Source organism: Carcharodon carcharias, chromosome 22 (genome assembly GCF_017639515.1).
Source record: "Carcharodon carcharias isolate sCarCar2 chromosome 22, sCarCar2.pri, whole genome shotgun sequence".
Taxonomy (NCBI): Eukaryota; Metazoa; Chordata; class Chondrichthyes; order Lamniformes; family Lamnidae; genus Carcharodon; species Carcharodon carcharias.
This window is the reverse complement of record NC_054488.1, coordinates 21284548-21300244: the sequence shown is the minus strand read 5'-3', so window position 1 is coordinate 21300244 and position 15697 is coordinate 21284548. Positions and strand designations below refer to the sequence as shown.

At 45.4% G+C, this 15697-nt stretch overlaps 1 protein-coding gene across 7 annotated transcripts in view; it reads right to left on the bottom strand.

Annotated features, from left to right (window-relative positions):
* Nucleotides 1-15697, bottom strand: part of LOC121293715 (caskin-2-like) — a 296419-nt gene that overhangs the window by 52115 nt on the left and 228607 nt on the right. For all 7 annotated transcript variants that reach the window (XM_041216912.1, XM_041216911.1, XM_041216913.1 and 4 more), the window contains 3 exons: nt 8699-8807; nt 4751-4859; nt 3751-3845 (listed from right to left, as the gene is read on the bottom strand). In XM_041216912.1, the coding sequence (XP_041072846.1) occupies nt 3751-3845; nt 4751-4859; nt 8699-8807 (313 nt within the window). The remainder of the gene's footprint in view (nt 1-3750; nt 3846-4750; nt 4860-8698; nt 8808-15697) is intronic.

Below are 15697 nucleotides of genomic sequence, written 5' to 3'. Positions count from 1 at the left end.
ATGATGATGCTCAAACCCAGTGGTCTGGACACAGGAGCCTAGCACAGCTGAATTTATTTGATCCCACAGTTCTGGAATTGAGCTGGATGTGTGATGATTTTCCAGATTGGTCGTGAGCTGCACTTGGAATTCCTCTCTTCGATAGGGCTGCTTTAGGGCCAATACATTGATTTTCTTCCTCTAGAACTTTTGTACCTTGTGATGTCTTGGTGCTGGGTGGATGTTCATCACCGATCAAACAAGTCTATAATCTAAAAATATATATAAAAGTATATATATAAAAATATATATAAAGTCTATAATCTGTTCAGCAGGCATCAGTCTCCTGCATGGATCGAGTGATATAGACATCACTTAGATCTTTGACCTGAACATTGACATAACCAGGAGGTGCCAGTGCTTTGATCTAGGATGCCTCCAAATTGCTGTGTATTTGTCCTTCTGGCGGAAGACAGTGTTTGTTATAATGAGGCCATGCTGAGCACACTTTGTCAGCAGGAAGACGTCATTTACATTGGCTTTTCCCACCCAGTTTTACTCAATGGTTCCACTTCAGACATGGGAATCATGGCCAACCTATCATAACGTGTGAAGCCTTTTTGAAGTCATCAGGATCATCTATAGACCAAGGTCAAATGGGCAAAATCCCCTTCGCTCACAGGATGATGTTTGTCTTCCTAAGGATAACAAACGCCATAAGTAAACCCTGGTATGAACATTTTCAACAGTTCCTAAACTGTGAATCCACAGAGGCAGCTGTTACTCTCCAGGCTATCCCCCAGTATCCTGTAGTAGAATCCATGGGTGAACCACCATTGATGGGAGAGCTGCAACAAGCAATCAAACTGATGAGAAAAAATAAAGCCTACAGCCCCATTCATATCGCAGCTAAGGTCTTCAAGCTGTGCTCACATCAAGACTATTTGCTCTCAGGTTTGGGAAAAAAAAGAACTCCCCCTGTCTTCAAGAATGTGGCAATAGTAACTATCTTCAAGAAGGGAGAAAAATCAGGCTGTGGAAACTATCCAGGTATTTTCTTCTTGTCCATAGCAGGAAAAATCCCAACACATTCTCCTGAATCACCTACTTCCTAAGGTTCCTCCTAGAGACACAGAGTGGCTTTAAATCTGCCAGAGGAACCTGCAACGTGATCTTCGTTGCCAGATAAATCCAAGGAAAATGTCGAGAACAATGCCAGGAACTCTTCATTGTATTCATCGACCTGACCAAAGCATTTGACTCAGTAAATCGTGAGGCTCTGTGGATTGTGCTCCAATTATTTGGAATTCCAAGAAACTTCATCACAATCCTGCAAATGGTTCATGATGATATGACTGCAACTGTCTTGAGTGGGAGATTTGAAACAGATGCCTTCAAAATCTGGACCATTTCAAGCAAGGCTGTGTGATAGCCCTCACATACTATTTATAATTAACCTGACAGTGGTTATTCACCTCATCAGAGAGGTGTCCTCTGGTGTCAGTATTAAATGCCAACTAGATGGAAAACTCTTTAACCTCAGTCGCCTCCATTCCAAAACTAAACTGACCACCGTAGATATACATGACCCACAGTTTCAGATGACTGCAGTGTCATCGCACACTCTACACGAGATTTGCAAACCACTCTCGACCCTTCAATTCTACATACAAGAAGCTCAGCCTGTCCTCGAAATGGTGCCAAAACAAAACCTCCCAAAGGTGTTGAAGGAGAGACTCTGGAAGATGTTGAACGCTTCCCACGCTTTGGCAGCAACCTCTCTCAAAAGGCCACTAATGACGAGGTGACCCAACATAGCTATGCCAGCTCAGCCTTCTACAAACTATAGCAGTGAGTGTTTGACAACAAAAACCTCCACAGGTCAACAAAAGTCCGAGTGTAGAAAGCAGTTGTTGTCACCACGCTCCTACTGCCGTGAGATCTCGACTGTGTAATAGCGCCACATAAGAGCACTAGAGAAATTCCAACAGCAGTGCCCCTCCATACCCTCTGGATTCAAAGGAGGGGCCATTGATCAAGCGCTAGTGTCCTTCTTGATGCCAACTCCACAAGCATTCAGGAAAAGCTCCTACAAAATCAACCAAGGTGGATGGAACACTGTGTCTGAACGGCTGAAAACTATCTCTTCCACCAGGTCGTTTTCTCAACTCTCAAATGGCCGACATTCCAGGGGAGGACTAAGAGAATGCTTCAAAGATACTCTGAAGCTCTCTTTGAAGCCTGGCAGCATTGACATTAATGACTGGGAGGAACTTGCTACCAATCGTTCAGAATGGCAACAACACGTTCATCCAGCTGCATCTCGCTTTGAGTCCAAACACCTTAATGATGAGGCAGAGCGTTGGATGAGAAGGAAAGAAAAGGAAGCAAATCCTGCACTCTGAATCCCACTACCTCATGGGATGTTCTGCTCCATGAGCCCTAAGATCTGTGGTTTGAAGATCGGCCTGTTCAGTCACACGAAGACCCATAGCAAAAACTTGCAACCCCGAGTAGACATCATCCTCGAACCGAGTGACAGTCGACAATGCTATTCCCTATGTTATTCAATATACACAGGAGCTGCATTTCTCTTTAATATGCACAGGGTGTATAATAATTTCCATAATGGTATTGGAATTTATTGTAAAATAGAGTAATAGTGGGGTCTGTGAGTGTGAGAGATTTAATTGGGTTAAAGGCAGCTGGTATCAAGGCTTTGATGTACAGAAGAGAAGTTAAGTTTGAAGTGCTAAATAGGTAAACATGAGTGGAGTGTTAAGACGTAAGCTGTAATGGGACATTTGCATTTGTAAATAACTAGATTCACTTGAATTCAAAAGAGGGAGAGAAATATTATACCTAACCAGCAGAAGTTATGAAACAGTGTGTTTATTTTTCCCAAAGATTATTGGTAAAATTGGTACTATGATAAATGTTTATGATTAGAGGTATAAAGCCCAAAGATGCAGTAAAGCAATGGCAAATTGCATTCAAAGGGGAAAATATGTATAAAGGTGAGAGGGCTGTGTGTAAGTCTAAGATTCAACACGTGTGAAATGCCTTCAGCCTGCATGCACCAAACTGCTGCCTCTAAGGATTGAAGTTAAGAGAACTCACTTTGAATTTGACCATTCAGGGTATCGTTTACTTTGCCTGGGTCTTTTAAAATGCATGTGTTTTCTGTTGCCTTAACAAAGGTGTAACTGGGAATCAGATTAACTAGGGGATTTAAAAGTTATTTTATCAGTAATTTATAGACATATGTATGTGCTAACAATCTTTTCTTTTATTAATAAATGTTTCATTTAGTTTTATAAAAACCTCTTAAGACTCAGTGGTCTCATTATTACTGAATTCAAAGCCCACATCTCAAAACATACAAATTGAAAATTAGTTGTGACAGTTGTTTCAAGTTTCCCTCTGAGATTTGAACAGCTCAGCATTTACCATCTGCTGTGTCATAATACAGGGGCTGCTATATGGACAGGAGCTGAATTCTCTGTATAATGCACAGGGCCTGCTACTCCCTATTATATTCACAGAGGGCTGCTATTTCCTACACTACATGTATGACAATCACTCATCAGGTCACAATGTGGAGCAATATCATAAATACATTCTTTGCTGTGGTTCAGACTGCACAGTACAGCAGCACTGCTGTTCAAACCATGTTGGTTAATGGCTAGACCATCTGTTTTACATTAACAAATCATTACATGTACAACAATTTTGCTGCTTCTTTCTCACCCCAATCCTACTGTTACTTACCATGATAACATCCCCGGCCCTGATATTGAGTGAAGTAGGATCATGAATGTTCCAATAATCCTTAAGGGCTCGGACTTGCAGGATTCCAGAGGCCTCTGTTGGGAAGAGGGGAAGAGAATCTCAGATGATGAGAAACAGTATGAAAGTACAGGAGGCGCAATATCCCCAAAACACTACACTATAGCAATGCCACATTGGAGCGGTTAAGCTGATCCTCACTGCTTACAGCAGCCACATTAGTACTAACACAAATTACTTGCTACAAGTGTTGGGTATTTTATATGAATCTATGTTATTTGTTCATAATTCTGTACAGTACTATAGATGGAATATCTCCTCGTTTTTGTTTCCCAACTCAACTTCGTCTAATTCTTCAGCTTTCAGCTTCTCCCCTTTTACAAGGGGCCACCACAATGCTGTTTGATCATCCTTCTCCATCCCCTCCTATCAGTCACCCATTCCTTTTCCAATCCCGCTCCGTTTAAGGCTCTCACGACCGCATCTTTCCATCTGGTCTTGGGCCTTCTTCTTCTTCTTCTTGGCAGTCCTATCTCATTACTCACTTCATGTGTTCCTTCTCTCTCTCTCTTTGCCTGCAACAGCTGTTCTTACATTTCAATCTCTACTTGGCTACTTTCTTCGATGCTTCCTTGCCAGGGACCCAGTCATAAGCCCTCTCTAGTTGATGAATACAATCTTCACGTTGCACTGGCCTTCCCAATATTTCTCTATCACTTGCCTCAAAACAAAAATGGCCTCTGTTGGGAAGAGGTTCCCAACCCAGCAGCACTCCCAAAAGGTTCAGCAGGTTCTCAAATCCCCAGCAGACTCCCCACAACCCAAAATCATGCTCCTGAACAGCCCAGCAGTTCATGTCCCCAAAACCCAGCAGCACACTCCCAATAGCGGAGTTCCGACAAATCGACAGCACGTTTTCTTCCTCATCCTCCCTATCCCACCCCTGGCACCTATGCTTGACATTGCCCCCATCCCTCTTTACCTCTCAGTAGTTGCTTGATCTCTTTGCTGGCCTGAGAAGTGGTAAATTGGTTGACGATGTCTAGGGCAGTCTGGTTGTAGGTGTTCCTGATGTTGACATCAATGCCAGCCTGCAAAGAGGAATCAGTGGTTGACTTGGGGTAAGTGTTGAGGTCAAACCCAAACCCTCCCCATCCTCCACTCCCCCCACCCTCAGACAGAAATCCTGGAACTGATAGCTGCCCCACAATGAGACCATGGGGCCAACTTCAACAACTCGTTCCAAGTGGGAAACTAAGGAAAATTAGTTGGGATATAAATGAGGGGGTCAAAGCTGTTGATGGGACAATTCAAACTGAGCCTCGTATTTATGTTGGCAGGAAACTTTGCTCATTTTTGAAGAATGTTCACTGCTGGTCAGCTGATCACTAGAGTCTGCTGATTGGCTGCCTGTTCCAGCGCAGAAGGGACCCTGTGATTTCAGGTATTAAATACAGAAAATTCTGGAAAAACTCAGCAGGTCTGACAGCATCTGTGGAGAGAGAAAGAGAGCTAACATTTCGAGTCCTTATGACTCTTCTTCAGCTCTGTGATTTCAAGGCCTGACCTCATTTATAGTTGCCTGGCAGCAACTCCACTGGAAAGCAGGTCAGAGCTGCTGCTGCGGGCAGGAGCTGCATTCCCTCTAAATTCTTTCTGTGGTGCGCAGATAATTCCTTTAAGTGAGGAGGTCTTCATATGTTTTGGCACAGCCATGCACACATGGTAATTTAAAAAGGCTGTCATTTGAACATGCTGCATGGGAACTTCTGCACTGTTGTGTGTTGAAGAGGCCACGCTGCTTAAAGGAAACACTGGCCGGGGTGCGGGGGAAGGTGGTCCACCAGGTTATTTTTGGCCCATTCTAGCGGTCCTCCGGGGCCCATTGAAATAACTGAACCCTTTCCTTTGCCGGGCTTCTCTCCCATCAACAGCAGGACTGGTAGGAATGTGCACCGCGCAGGCTCTGCCCAGTTCTGACCAAAAACAGCAATCAGGGTACTATTTACATCATAAAGTGTTCAGTACCATTCGTGACTCCTCAGATACTGAGGTAGTCCATGTCCATATTCAGCAACACTTGGACAATATTCAGGCTTGGGCTGATAAATGGCAAATAACACAAGTGCCAGGCATTGACCATTTCCAACAAACGAGAATCTAACCATCACCCCTTGACATTCAATGGCATTACCATCACTGAATCCCTCACTATCAACATCCTGGGGTTATCACTGACCAGAAACTGAACTGGACACATATAAATACTGTGGCTACAAGAGCAAGTCAGGGGCTGGGAATTCTGTGGCAAGTAACCTACCTCCTGACTCCCCAAAGCCGTCCACTGTCTACAAGGCACAAGTGGAATGCTCTCCACTTGTCTGGATGAGTGCAGCTCCAACAACACTCAAGAAGATCGACACCATCCAGAACAAAACAGTCTGTTGATTGATACCCGATCCATCACCTTAAACATTCACTCCCTCCACCACCGACACATAGTAGCAGCAGTGTGTACCAATTACAAGATGCACCGCAGCAACTCACCAAGGTTCCTTTGACAGGACCTTCCAAACCCATAAGCGGTACCAACTCGAAAGACAAGGACAGCAGATTCAAGGGAACACCACCACCTGCAAGTTCCCCTCCAAGCCATCCTGATTTGGAACTACGTCATTGTTCCTTCACTGTCGCAGGGTCAAAATCCTAGAACTCCCTCCCTAACAGCGCTGTGGGTGTACCTACTGTGGTCACACCTACATACGGACTGCAGCGGTTCAAGAGGGTGGCTCACCACCACCTTCTCAAGGGCAATTAGGGATGTGCAACAAATGCTGGCCCAGCCAGCAATGTCCACATCCTGTGAATGAAATTTTTAAAAAATACACCCCAGCTTCCATTTTAAAAGGGGCCTTTCACATGAATCAGGAAGGCACTTAGGATTCTAAATCCATCATCATTGTTAATGAGGAGTGGAGGAAGTGATAAGGTACATTTTGAGGCTTTTTCCACCCCATTAATGTCAGGGAGAGAAAACTGACCCCTAAGAATCAAGCTGACTATGGTGGGAACAGAGCTCAAGTTTGGAGTAAAAGGCAAGAGACCACTGCACAGACACCTTCTGAACAAAATGCAGCATATGCATCACTGCTGCCAAAACCTTAAATCTTAAATCACAGCGGTGAGCATTCTAACTTATGTATGTACTCTTATTACCGATTGGTACTGGACTCGCAACCAGAGATCGTGAGTTCAAATCCCACCAGAGCACATATGACATTAGAATTCTAATAAATCTGGAAATGTGTGAATGGGCAGCAGGAACAAAATAAACATGAAAAGCTGTTCAGATAAGAACAAAAAACTGCAGATGCTGGAAATCGAAAACAAAAACAGAATTACCTGGAAAAACTCAGCAGATCTGGCAGCATCGGCGGAGAAGAAAAGAGTTGACGTTTCGAGTCCTCATGACCCTTCCACAGAACTGGTTCTAGTTCTGTGGAAGGGTCATGAGGACTCGAAACGTCAACTCTTTTCTTCTCCGCCGATGCTGCAAGATCTGCTGAGTTTTTCCAGGTAATTATGAAAAGCTGTTCAATTGTGTTAAAGGTGTCAAGCAGCACTCCATGGGTTGCATCCTTGCCCAAGTCAGAAGGTGGTGAGCTAAAGTCCAATTCCAGAGACTTGAGCACAAAATCTAGGCCAACTCTTCAGTGCAGTACTGAGGAAGTGCTGCACTGTTAGAGGTGCTGTCTTTCAGATGACACATTAAACCAGGATTCTATCTGCCCTCTCAGGTGGACATAAAAGATCCAATGGCACTATTTTGAAGAAGAGCAGGTGAGTTCTCCCTTGGTGTCCTGTCAGTGTGTATTCTTTGACCAAAATCATAAAGCAGGTCAGATCATTATCTGATTGCTGCTTGTGGAATCTTGCTATGAACAAAACTGGCTGCTGTTTTTCTGACAGAGGGGTAGTGACTGTATTTCAAACGTACGTCACTCATTGAGAAGTTCTTTGAGATGCCTGGTTGTCACGAAAGGCACCATAGAAATGTAAATCTTTCTTTAAAAACCTGACGTTTTAAAAATTATTTTGTGGCATGTAGGTATCAGTCACTCGGCCAGCACTTATCACCCATTGCTACTTGCCCTTGAGAAGGTGGCGGTGAGCCGCCTTCTTGAACTGCTGCGGTCCATGTGGTGTAGGTACACCCACAGTACTGTTAGGGAGGGAGTTCCAGGATTTTGACCCAATGACAGTGAAGGAACAGTGATCTTGTTCCAAGTCAGGATGGTGAGTGACTTGGTGGGGAACTTGCAGGTGGTGGTGTTCCCATCCATCTGCTGCCCTTGTCCTTCCAGGTGGTAAAGGTCATGGGTTTGAAAGGTGGTGTTGAAGGAACCTTTGTGAGTTGCTCAAATGCCTCTTGTAGATGGTACACACTGATGCCACTGTGCATCGGTGGGGGGAGTGGAATGAATGTTTAAGGTGGTGAATGGGGTGCCAATCAGGCAGGCTGCTTTGTCCCGGATGGTATCGAGATTCTTGAGTGTTGTTGAAGATGCACAATTGAGGCAAGTGAACAGTATTCATTCAATAATGATCCAGGATAGGGATTCCAGAGGCTGGGGCTGGAGTGATTGAAAGGCACTGAGGTGGTGAGTGATACACAGGAGGCCGGAGTCAGAGGAGTGAACAACAGGGAAGGAGGGTGTGGGGACTGGGAGTGGTTGTGGAGTTACAATGGGGAGAAACGATGGAGTGATCAATTGGGAGAGGGGCAGCAAGCGTATATCAGTGCAGACAGGAGGGTTGGGAGCTGCTGGGAGACTGACAGCCCCTCTCCTCTGACATCAGCTGTCAGAGAGTTACTGGACTCAGACCATACATGCATTTCCAGAGTTAACCTTAGAGTGACCAGACTTACGTCGAGGAGCAGTCGAACCACCTCAGTCTTGCCGCAGAGTGCTGCCTCATGCAGAGCTGTCCCTGTTTTAGCCACTTTGTTTGCGTCAATCCCAGCCTTGATTAACAACCTGAAATGAAAGAGTGACATGGTTAACAGGGTTCTAATGAGCCACATGGACTTAGGGAGTTCAGAGACCGCCACAGAGAGCGCATGCAAGGAGTCCCCACAAAGTGATGGTGTAAGGGGAATCCTAGGGACAGAGTGCCAGAGGATCCCAGGAAGAGAGAGAGTGTGCAAGGAATCCTCACAGAGAGAGGATGAGGGAATCCTGCAGTGAGGGGTGATGGGGTCCAGCAGAGTGGGGGTGAGGGGATTCTGCAGAGAGGAGGTGAAGAGATCCCGCAGAGGAGGTGAGGAGATCCAGTAGAGAGGGGATTAGGATATCCTGCAGGGAGGGGGTGAGGAGATCCCACAGAGAGAGGGTGAGGGGATCCCACAGAGAGGGGGTGAGGGGGTCCCGCAGAGAAGGGGTCCAGTATAGAAGGGGTGAGGAGATCCCACAGAGGATGAAAAAGGAGATAGAAATTACAATAAAGAAGAAAAAGTGTGCTTTTGACAGGCATGAGGTAGAAAATATAATTGAGAACCAAGAGGAAATGAGAAGGTTCAGAGGGAAGGTGAAAAAGCATATTACAGAAGCAAAGAGAGATTATGAGAAAAGACCGGCAGCCAACATGAAGGGGAATCTCAAAGTCTTCTATTGGCATATTAATTTTCAAAGGATGGTAAAAGAAGGAGCAGGGCTGATTAGAGCCCTAAAATGGAATTTACACATGGATGAAGGGCCCATGGCTGAGGTATTAAATTAATACTTTAAATCCATCTTTACCAAGGAGGAAGATACCACCCCGGACATGGTAACAGATGAGGAAATTCTGTCACTAGATGGGTTCAAAATTGATAAGGAGGAAGTGTTGAAAAGACTGTCAGTACTTAAAGTTGACAAGCCATCATGAGAAGCATCCAAGGATATTGAAGGAAATTAGATTAGAAATTGCAGGGGCACTGGCCATAATCTTTCAGTCTTCCCTAGACTCAGGGGAGGTGCCAGAGGACTGGAGAATTGCGAACATTGTGCTCTTGTTCAAAGAAGTTGAAAGGATAAGCCCAGCAATTATAGACCAGTCAGTTTAACCTCAGTGGTGGGCAAGATTCTGGAAACAATTATTCGGGATAGAATTAGTAGTCACATGGAAAAATATGGGTTGATAAGGAAGAGCCAGCATGGGTTTCTACAGGGGAAATTGTGTTTAACTAACTTGCTGGAAATTTTGAAGAGGTAACAGAAAAGATCAGTGAGGGTAATACTGTTGATATGGTGTACATGGACTTTCAAAAGGCATTTGATACAGTGCCACACAACAGACTTGTGAGAAAAGTTATTGCTCATGGGATAAAAGGGACAGTAGCAATGTGGATACAAAATTGGCTGAAAAATAGGAAGCAGAGAGTAATGGTCAATGGATATTTTTCTGGCTGGAGGAAGGTTTGTAGCGGAGTTCCCCAGGGGTCGATATTGGAACCCTTGCTTTTCCTGATATATATTAATGATCTAGATCTTGGTGTGCAGGGGACAATTTCAAAGTTTGTGGATGATACAAAGCTTGAGAGTGTTATAAACTGCAAGGAGGACAGTGTGGAACTTCAAGAGGACATAGACAAGTTGGTGGAGTGTGCAGACAGGTGGCAGATGAAGTTCAATGCGGAGAAGTGTGAGGTGATGAATTTTGGTAGGAAGAACATGGACAGACAACATAAAATAAGGAGTGAAATTTTGAAGGGGTGCAAGAGCAGAAAGACTTGGGTGTATATGTGCATAGATCATTGAAGGTTGCATAACTGGTGGAGAGAGCAGTTAATAAAGCATATAGTGTCCTGGGCTTTATTAATAGGGGCATAGAGTACAAGAGCAAGGAGGTTATGCTGAATTTATATAAGACACTCGTTAGACCTCAGCTGGAGTATTGTGTACAGCTCTGGGTGCCACACCATAGGAAGGATGTGAACACATTGGAGAGAGTGCAGAAGAGGTTTACAGGAATGGTTCCAGGGATGAGAAACTTCAGCTCTGAGAATAGATTGGAGAGGGTGGGACTGTTCTCATTAGAGAGAAGATGGGTAAGAGGAGATTTGGTGGAGATGTTCAAAATCATGGGGGGGCTGGACAGACTAGATAGGGAGAAGCTGTTCCCATTCTAAAAGGATCAAGAATGGGAGGGCACAGATTTAAAATGATTTGCAAAAGAAGCAAATGTGACGTGAGAAAAAACTTTTTCACAATGAGTGGTTCGGGTCTGGAATGCACTGCCTGGAAGTGTGGTGAAGGCAGGTTCAATTGAGGCATTCAAGAGGGCATTAGATGATTATTTGAATAGAAACCATGTGTAGGGGTACGGGGAAAAGGCAGGGCAATGGCATTAGGTCATAATGCTCACTTGGAGAGATGCTGCAGACACGATGGGCTGAATGGCCTCCTTTTGTGCTGTTAAAATTCTGTGATTCTGGGATCCCGCAGAGAGGGGGTGGGGGGATCCCACAGGGAGGGAGAGGAGATCCTGCAAAGAGGAAATTTTGGGATCCCACAGGGAGGGGTTAAAGGGATCCTGCAGAAAGGGGACGAGGAGATCCCACAGAGAGGGAGTGAGGGATCCCACAAAGAGAGAGAGGGGATCCCGCAGAGAGGGAGTGAGGTGTTCCCATAGAGGGAGAGAGAGAGAGAAGGGATCCCACAGAGAGGAGGCGAATGGATCTTGCAGGGAGAGGGTGAGGTGATCCCGCAGAGATGTGGTGAGCTGATCCTGCATCTTGCAGAGATGGAGTGAAAGGATTCCACCAAGAAGAGGGTGAGGGGATCCCGCAGAGAGGGGCTGAGGGGATCCCGCAGAGAGGGGGTGAGGGATCCTGCAGAGAGGGGGTGAGGGAATCCCGCAGAGAGGGGGTGAGGGAATCCCGCAGAGAGGGGGTGAGGGGATCCCACAGGGACAGAGTGCAAGAGGATTCCATAGAGAGAGTGTGCAAGGGAATCCTGTAGAAAGCATGTACAAGAGGAGCTCTGAGAAAGGATTCAAAGGGTTCTTGCAGAGAAGGTGTGACACAAGCATGGTCCCATGTGGTGTGTGCATTTTTCTGTCTTCCACCTTCAGCACTGGCCCTTAAATATCCCGTAGCACATTCTATATCCAAATTCTTGGACTACACTTGTACTGTTGCCTGTAAACCACAAAACAAATTTTCATCCCAAGCACCAAGGGTTTAACAAGCTACAAAGCAAAACAGTTAACCTCATTCTTCAGCAGTCAGTGACCGTCCACAACCTCTCACATGTTTCACATTCAGAAATAATCAGCACATTGTCAGTATGTTTAACAGATAGACCACAAGTTCTGTCGAAGGGTCATGAGGACTCGAAACGTCAACTCTTTTCTTCTCTGCCGATGCTGCCAGACCTGCTGAGTTTTTCCAGGTAATTCTGTTTTTGTTTTGGATTTCCAGCATCCGCAGTTTTTTTGTTTTTACCACATGCATAAACCTGGAATGTGCAGGATAAATGCTACCAGTAGAGGGTGATATGATCTATGGCTTGGGGTTTATCACAAGCAATATGGTGTCTATACATAAGGGGGTGATCTTCTCCAGTCAGATCCATGACCTACACTTTATTCATAGGCCATCTGGTAATTATGAATGGAGCAATTTAATTAGCATTCTTGGTTAAAGAGACTCCTCCATAAAGTTGCGAGTCTCTCATCTCATTACTAGTTAATGACTGATATTACAAGTCCCATTAAAGCTGCCCTGAAGCAAATAAACAAGAATGCACTTAGCACAGAGAGAAAGCCCATGGAGACAGACGTTTAAAAATTCCTCAGGTGGTTTATGCCTTACTGTGATTAAACATCTGAGTTCAGGCAAAGTAATGATTTACCAGCCTCCACCAGCTTATTTTAACCTGTCTGCTCCGCTCTCCGTAGAACGTGGATTGAGAATATCGAGATTTGTGCTTCCACACGTCTCAGAGATGCCAGTTTGGGTCTATAACTGGGTAGTTTTGGGCGCCTGACACAGTAAAACCGTCCAGAGTGTTCAGTGGGCCAGGGCAGGACCACACCATATGCTGCACAGTAGATGGATGAGCACAAGGAAGAAGGCTATCCAACTCCCACTCTTACCCCTCACTGCCCTCCATACTTCCACCCCACTCTCACAGTCACCCTAAACCACCTTTTGGATGAGGTATTAAACTGAGGTGCTCTGTTTTCTCAGGATGTAAAAGGTGGATGTAAAAGGTTCCATGGCACTATTTTGAAGAAGAGGAGGGGAGTTCTCCCCACTGTCTTAGCCAATTATTTATCCTTCAATCAACAGATTACTGAGTTGTAATCAGATTGATCTTTGTGGGATCTTACTGCGCTAATATTGGCTGATGTGTTTCCAACATTACAACAATGATTACCCTTCAAAATACCTCTTTGGTTTTAAAGCACTTTAGGATGTCCAGAGGTTATGAAAGGTGCTATTTAAATTTTTTCAGTTCCATTATCTTTAATATGCTTAAGTTAAAAAAAATCTATAAACCTCATTTTCTGGGGGTTGGGAGGTCCAAATTTCCACTACACTTTGTGTGAAGAAGTGCTTCCTAGCATCACCCCTGAACGGCCTGGCTCGAATTTGAAGGACTTCCCTCACCAGTGATGTGTTTCATGTGTTTCTTTCTCTATTTACCCTGTCAAATCCTTTAAGCAGTTTTAATATAAAGAGCACCGACTTCAATCGATCTGTTTCTTGACAGCTGAGCTGGCTAAAACAAAAGGTCACTTCACCAGGATGGAGTCAATGGAACAGTAGAATCGAGTGTGGCGTCAGTGGGCTGGCTGCCCATTGAGCCTGTGACGTCAATTTTATAGACCTGGCAAAGACCGGTTTCACCCCCACAACCTCAGGACATCCTGAGGTGTTACAAATCTAAAACTAAATTACCTGGCACATGCAGGTCCTGTCGTTATGGAAGCCAACTCGGTGTCCAATTGGCACACAGCAAGATCCCAAATACAACCAATGAGATGAATGACCAGTTGCATTGCTTTTGTGTGAAGTGAAGTTGGTTGAAGGATAAATATCAGCCAAGACCCCAGGGAGACCTCACCTACTCCTCTTTGAAACAAGGCTGTGGGATCTTTTACATCCTCCTGAGAGGGCAGACCCTGCGCACCCCCCAACCCCCAACTTCAACGTCCTGTATCAAAAACAAGGCAGCACTCTCTCAGTACTGCACTGAGGTGCTAGCCTAGATTATGTACCCTAGAGCGGGGATTAAACCCATCACCTATTGACTCAAATAGAAGTGCTCCCAGTTCACGCTGGTTCACTGTGTGATGATGGGTTTCAGTGCTGTTCCCTCTTTAATTCTTGCTCTCCAGCAGAAGTGGGATAGGGAAATGCTCCTAGAAAGTGAGGTTATCCCAGCTTCCCTACGGGGAAGTGAAAGCCATTGCCCTCAATGCTGAATTGTCAGACTCAAAGAGCTGTGCTGGTCCCAACAGCAGCTCCTTCGCTGTCTAACATTGAACTTCCCCTCTCCTGTCTGGGATGCCAATTGGCCAGCGTAATGTGCAATTAGTTGAAGACCCTGTCCAGTGTGTTAGTGAGCCACACAGCCTCTGCTGATCTTACGCAGGACAGCAGAAGGGGGTGCTGAAATGGGACTTAGTGCCCTTAAGTTAAGAAGGGGAAAATCAGCCAGTGCCCTAGTTCCTGACTGGGACCCAGTGCCCTCCCCCGACTCCTGCCCCCAGGGCTCAGGAAAGGGGGGGTGTGGACGGTGTCAAATATTGGGGGCTGGGCCCAGGCTGTCTTAAATGGAGTCCTCAGATCGTCCATACTGAGCAGTCAGAGCTCCATATGTGAAAGACCGGCTTAAACAAAGCAGAGCCGCCAGGCTGAGAGTTCTGATCTTTTTAAAGCTGGTCTGTCAGTGCCCGGTCAGTTTCACTAGTTGCTGCGCTGCTGCTTCCGACCTTCGGGCAGCTTCATGGTTCCAGTTTTTTTTTTAAAAACCCGCCAGAAACCACAAAGCTGCCCGAAGGTTGGAAGCAGCAACAACTGTCAGGAGAGTGCTCTCGGGTTGAGAATTGGTAAGTGAAATACCAAGTGAAATTTTATAACCAATTGGATGCTGTGTGTTTTATGGGAGGTGGGGGGGAGGAGGTTGGAGAAGAGGTTGGGGGTTGGCAGGGGGAGGTTAGAGAGGGATTGGTTGGAGGTTCGGGAAGAGGATGGGGGTGCTGTTGGTGAGGGGAGGTTGGAGGGGGATTTGGGGAGTTTTGGGGAGTTGTTGGGGGGCTGTTGGTGGGGGGAGGAGGGATGGGGGGTTATGGGAGGTTGGAGGGAAAGGCTGGGTAGGGGTTCGGGGGGAGTTTGGGGAGGGGGTGTGTGGGGGAGGCTGAAGGGGGAGGAGGGTTTCGGGGGTGGGGGAAAGGTTGGAGAGGGTTTTAAGGGTGGAGGGTTTGGAATTTCTTATTTATTAATTACATTTTTTCATTTAATTTGCCTGTTTCTCTCAAACCTCAAATAACAATTAGAAGTTTTTAAAAATACCATTTACACATTTATTTAGTACAAATGTAATGCAACGCTATATAGAACCTGTGGATAGGCTGCAAATTCACAGTGTACAGCACAATTGTACATCAATGGGTTGGTGCCAGAGGAGTCAAAACGGTAAGGTTGTATTAGCTACGGACTTGAATTATTTTGTAAATATAGCGATTTTATTGTAGCCACTTTCCTAATATCAGTTGATTGCTCTGTGATTAATTACCCTTGGAGAATTAGCATTGGGCTTCCAATTTTACCATTGTTGCAGTCACTCTGCCTACTGCAAGCAGGTGTAATGAGAGAAAGACCAAACCTACATTTTTACAGTACCTTTCACAATGTCCCAAATCGCTTTACAGCCAA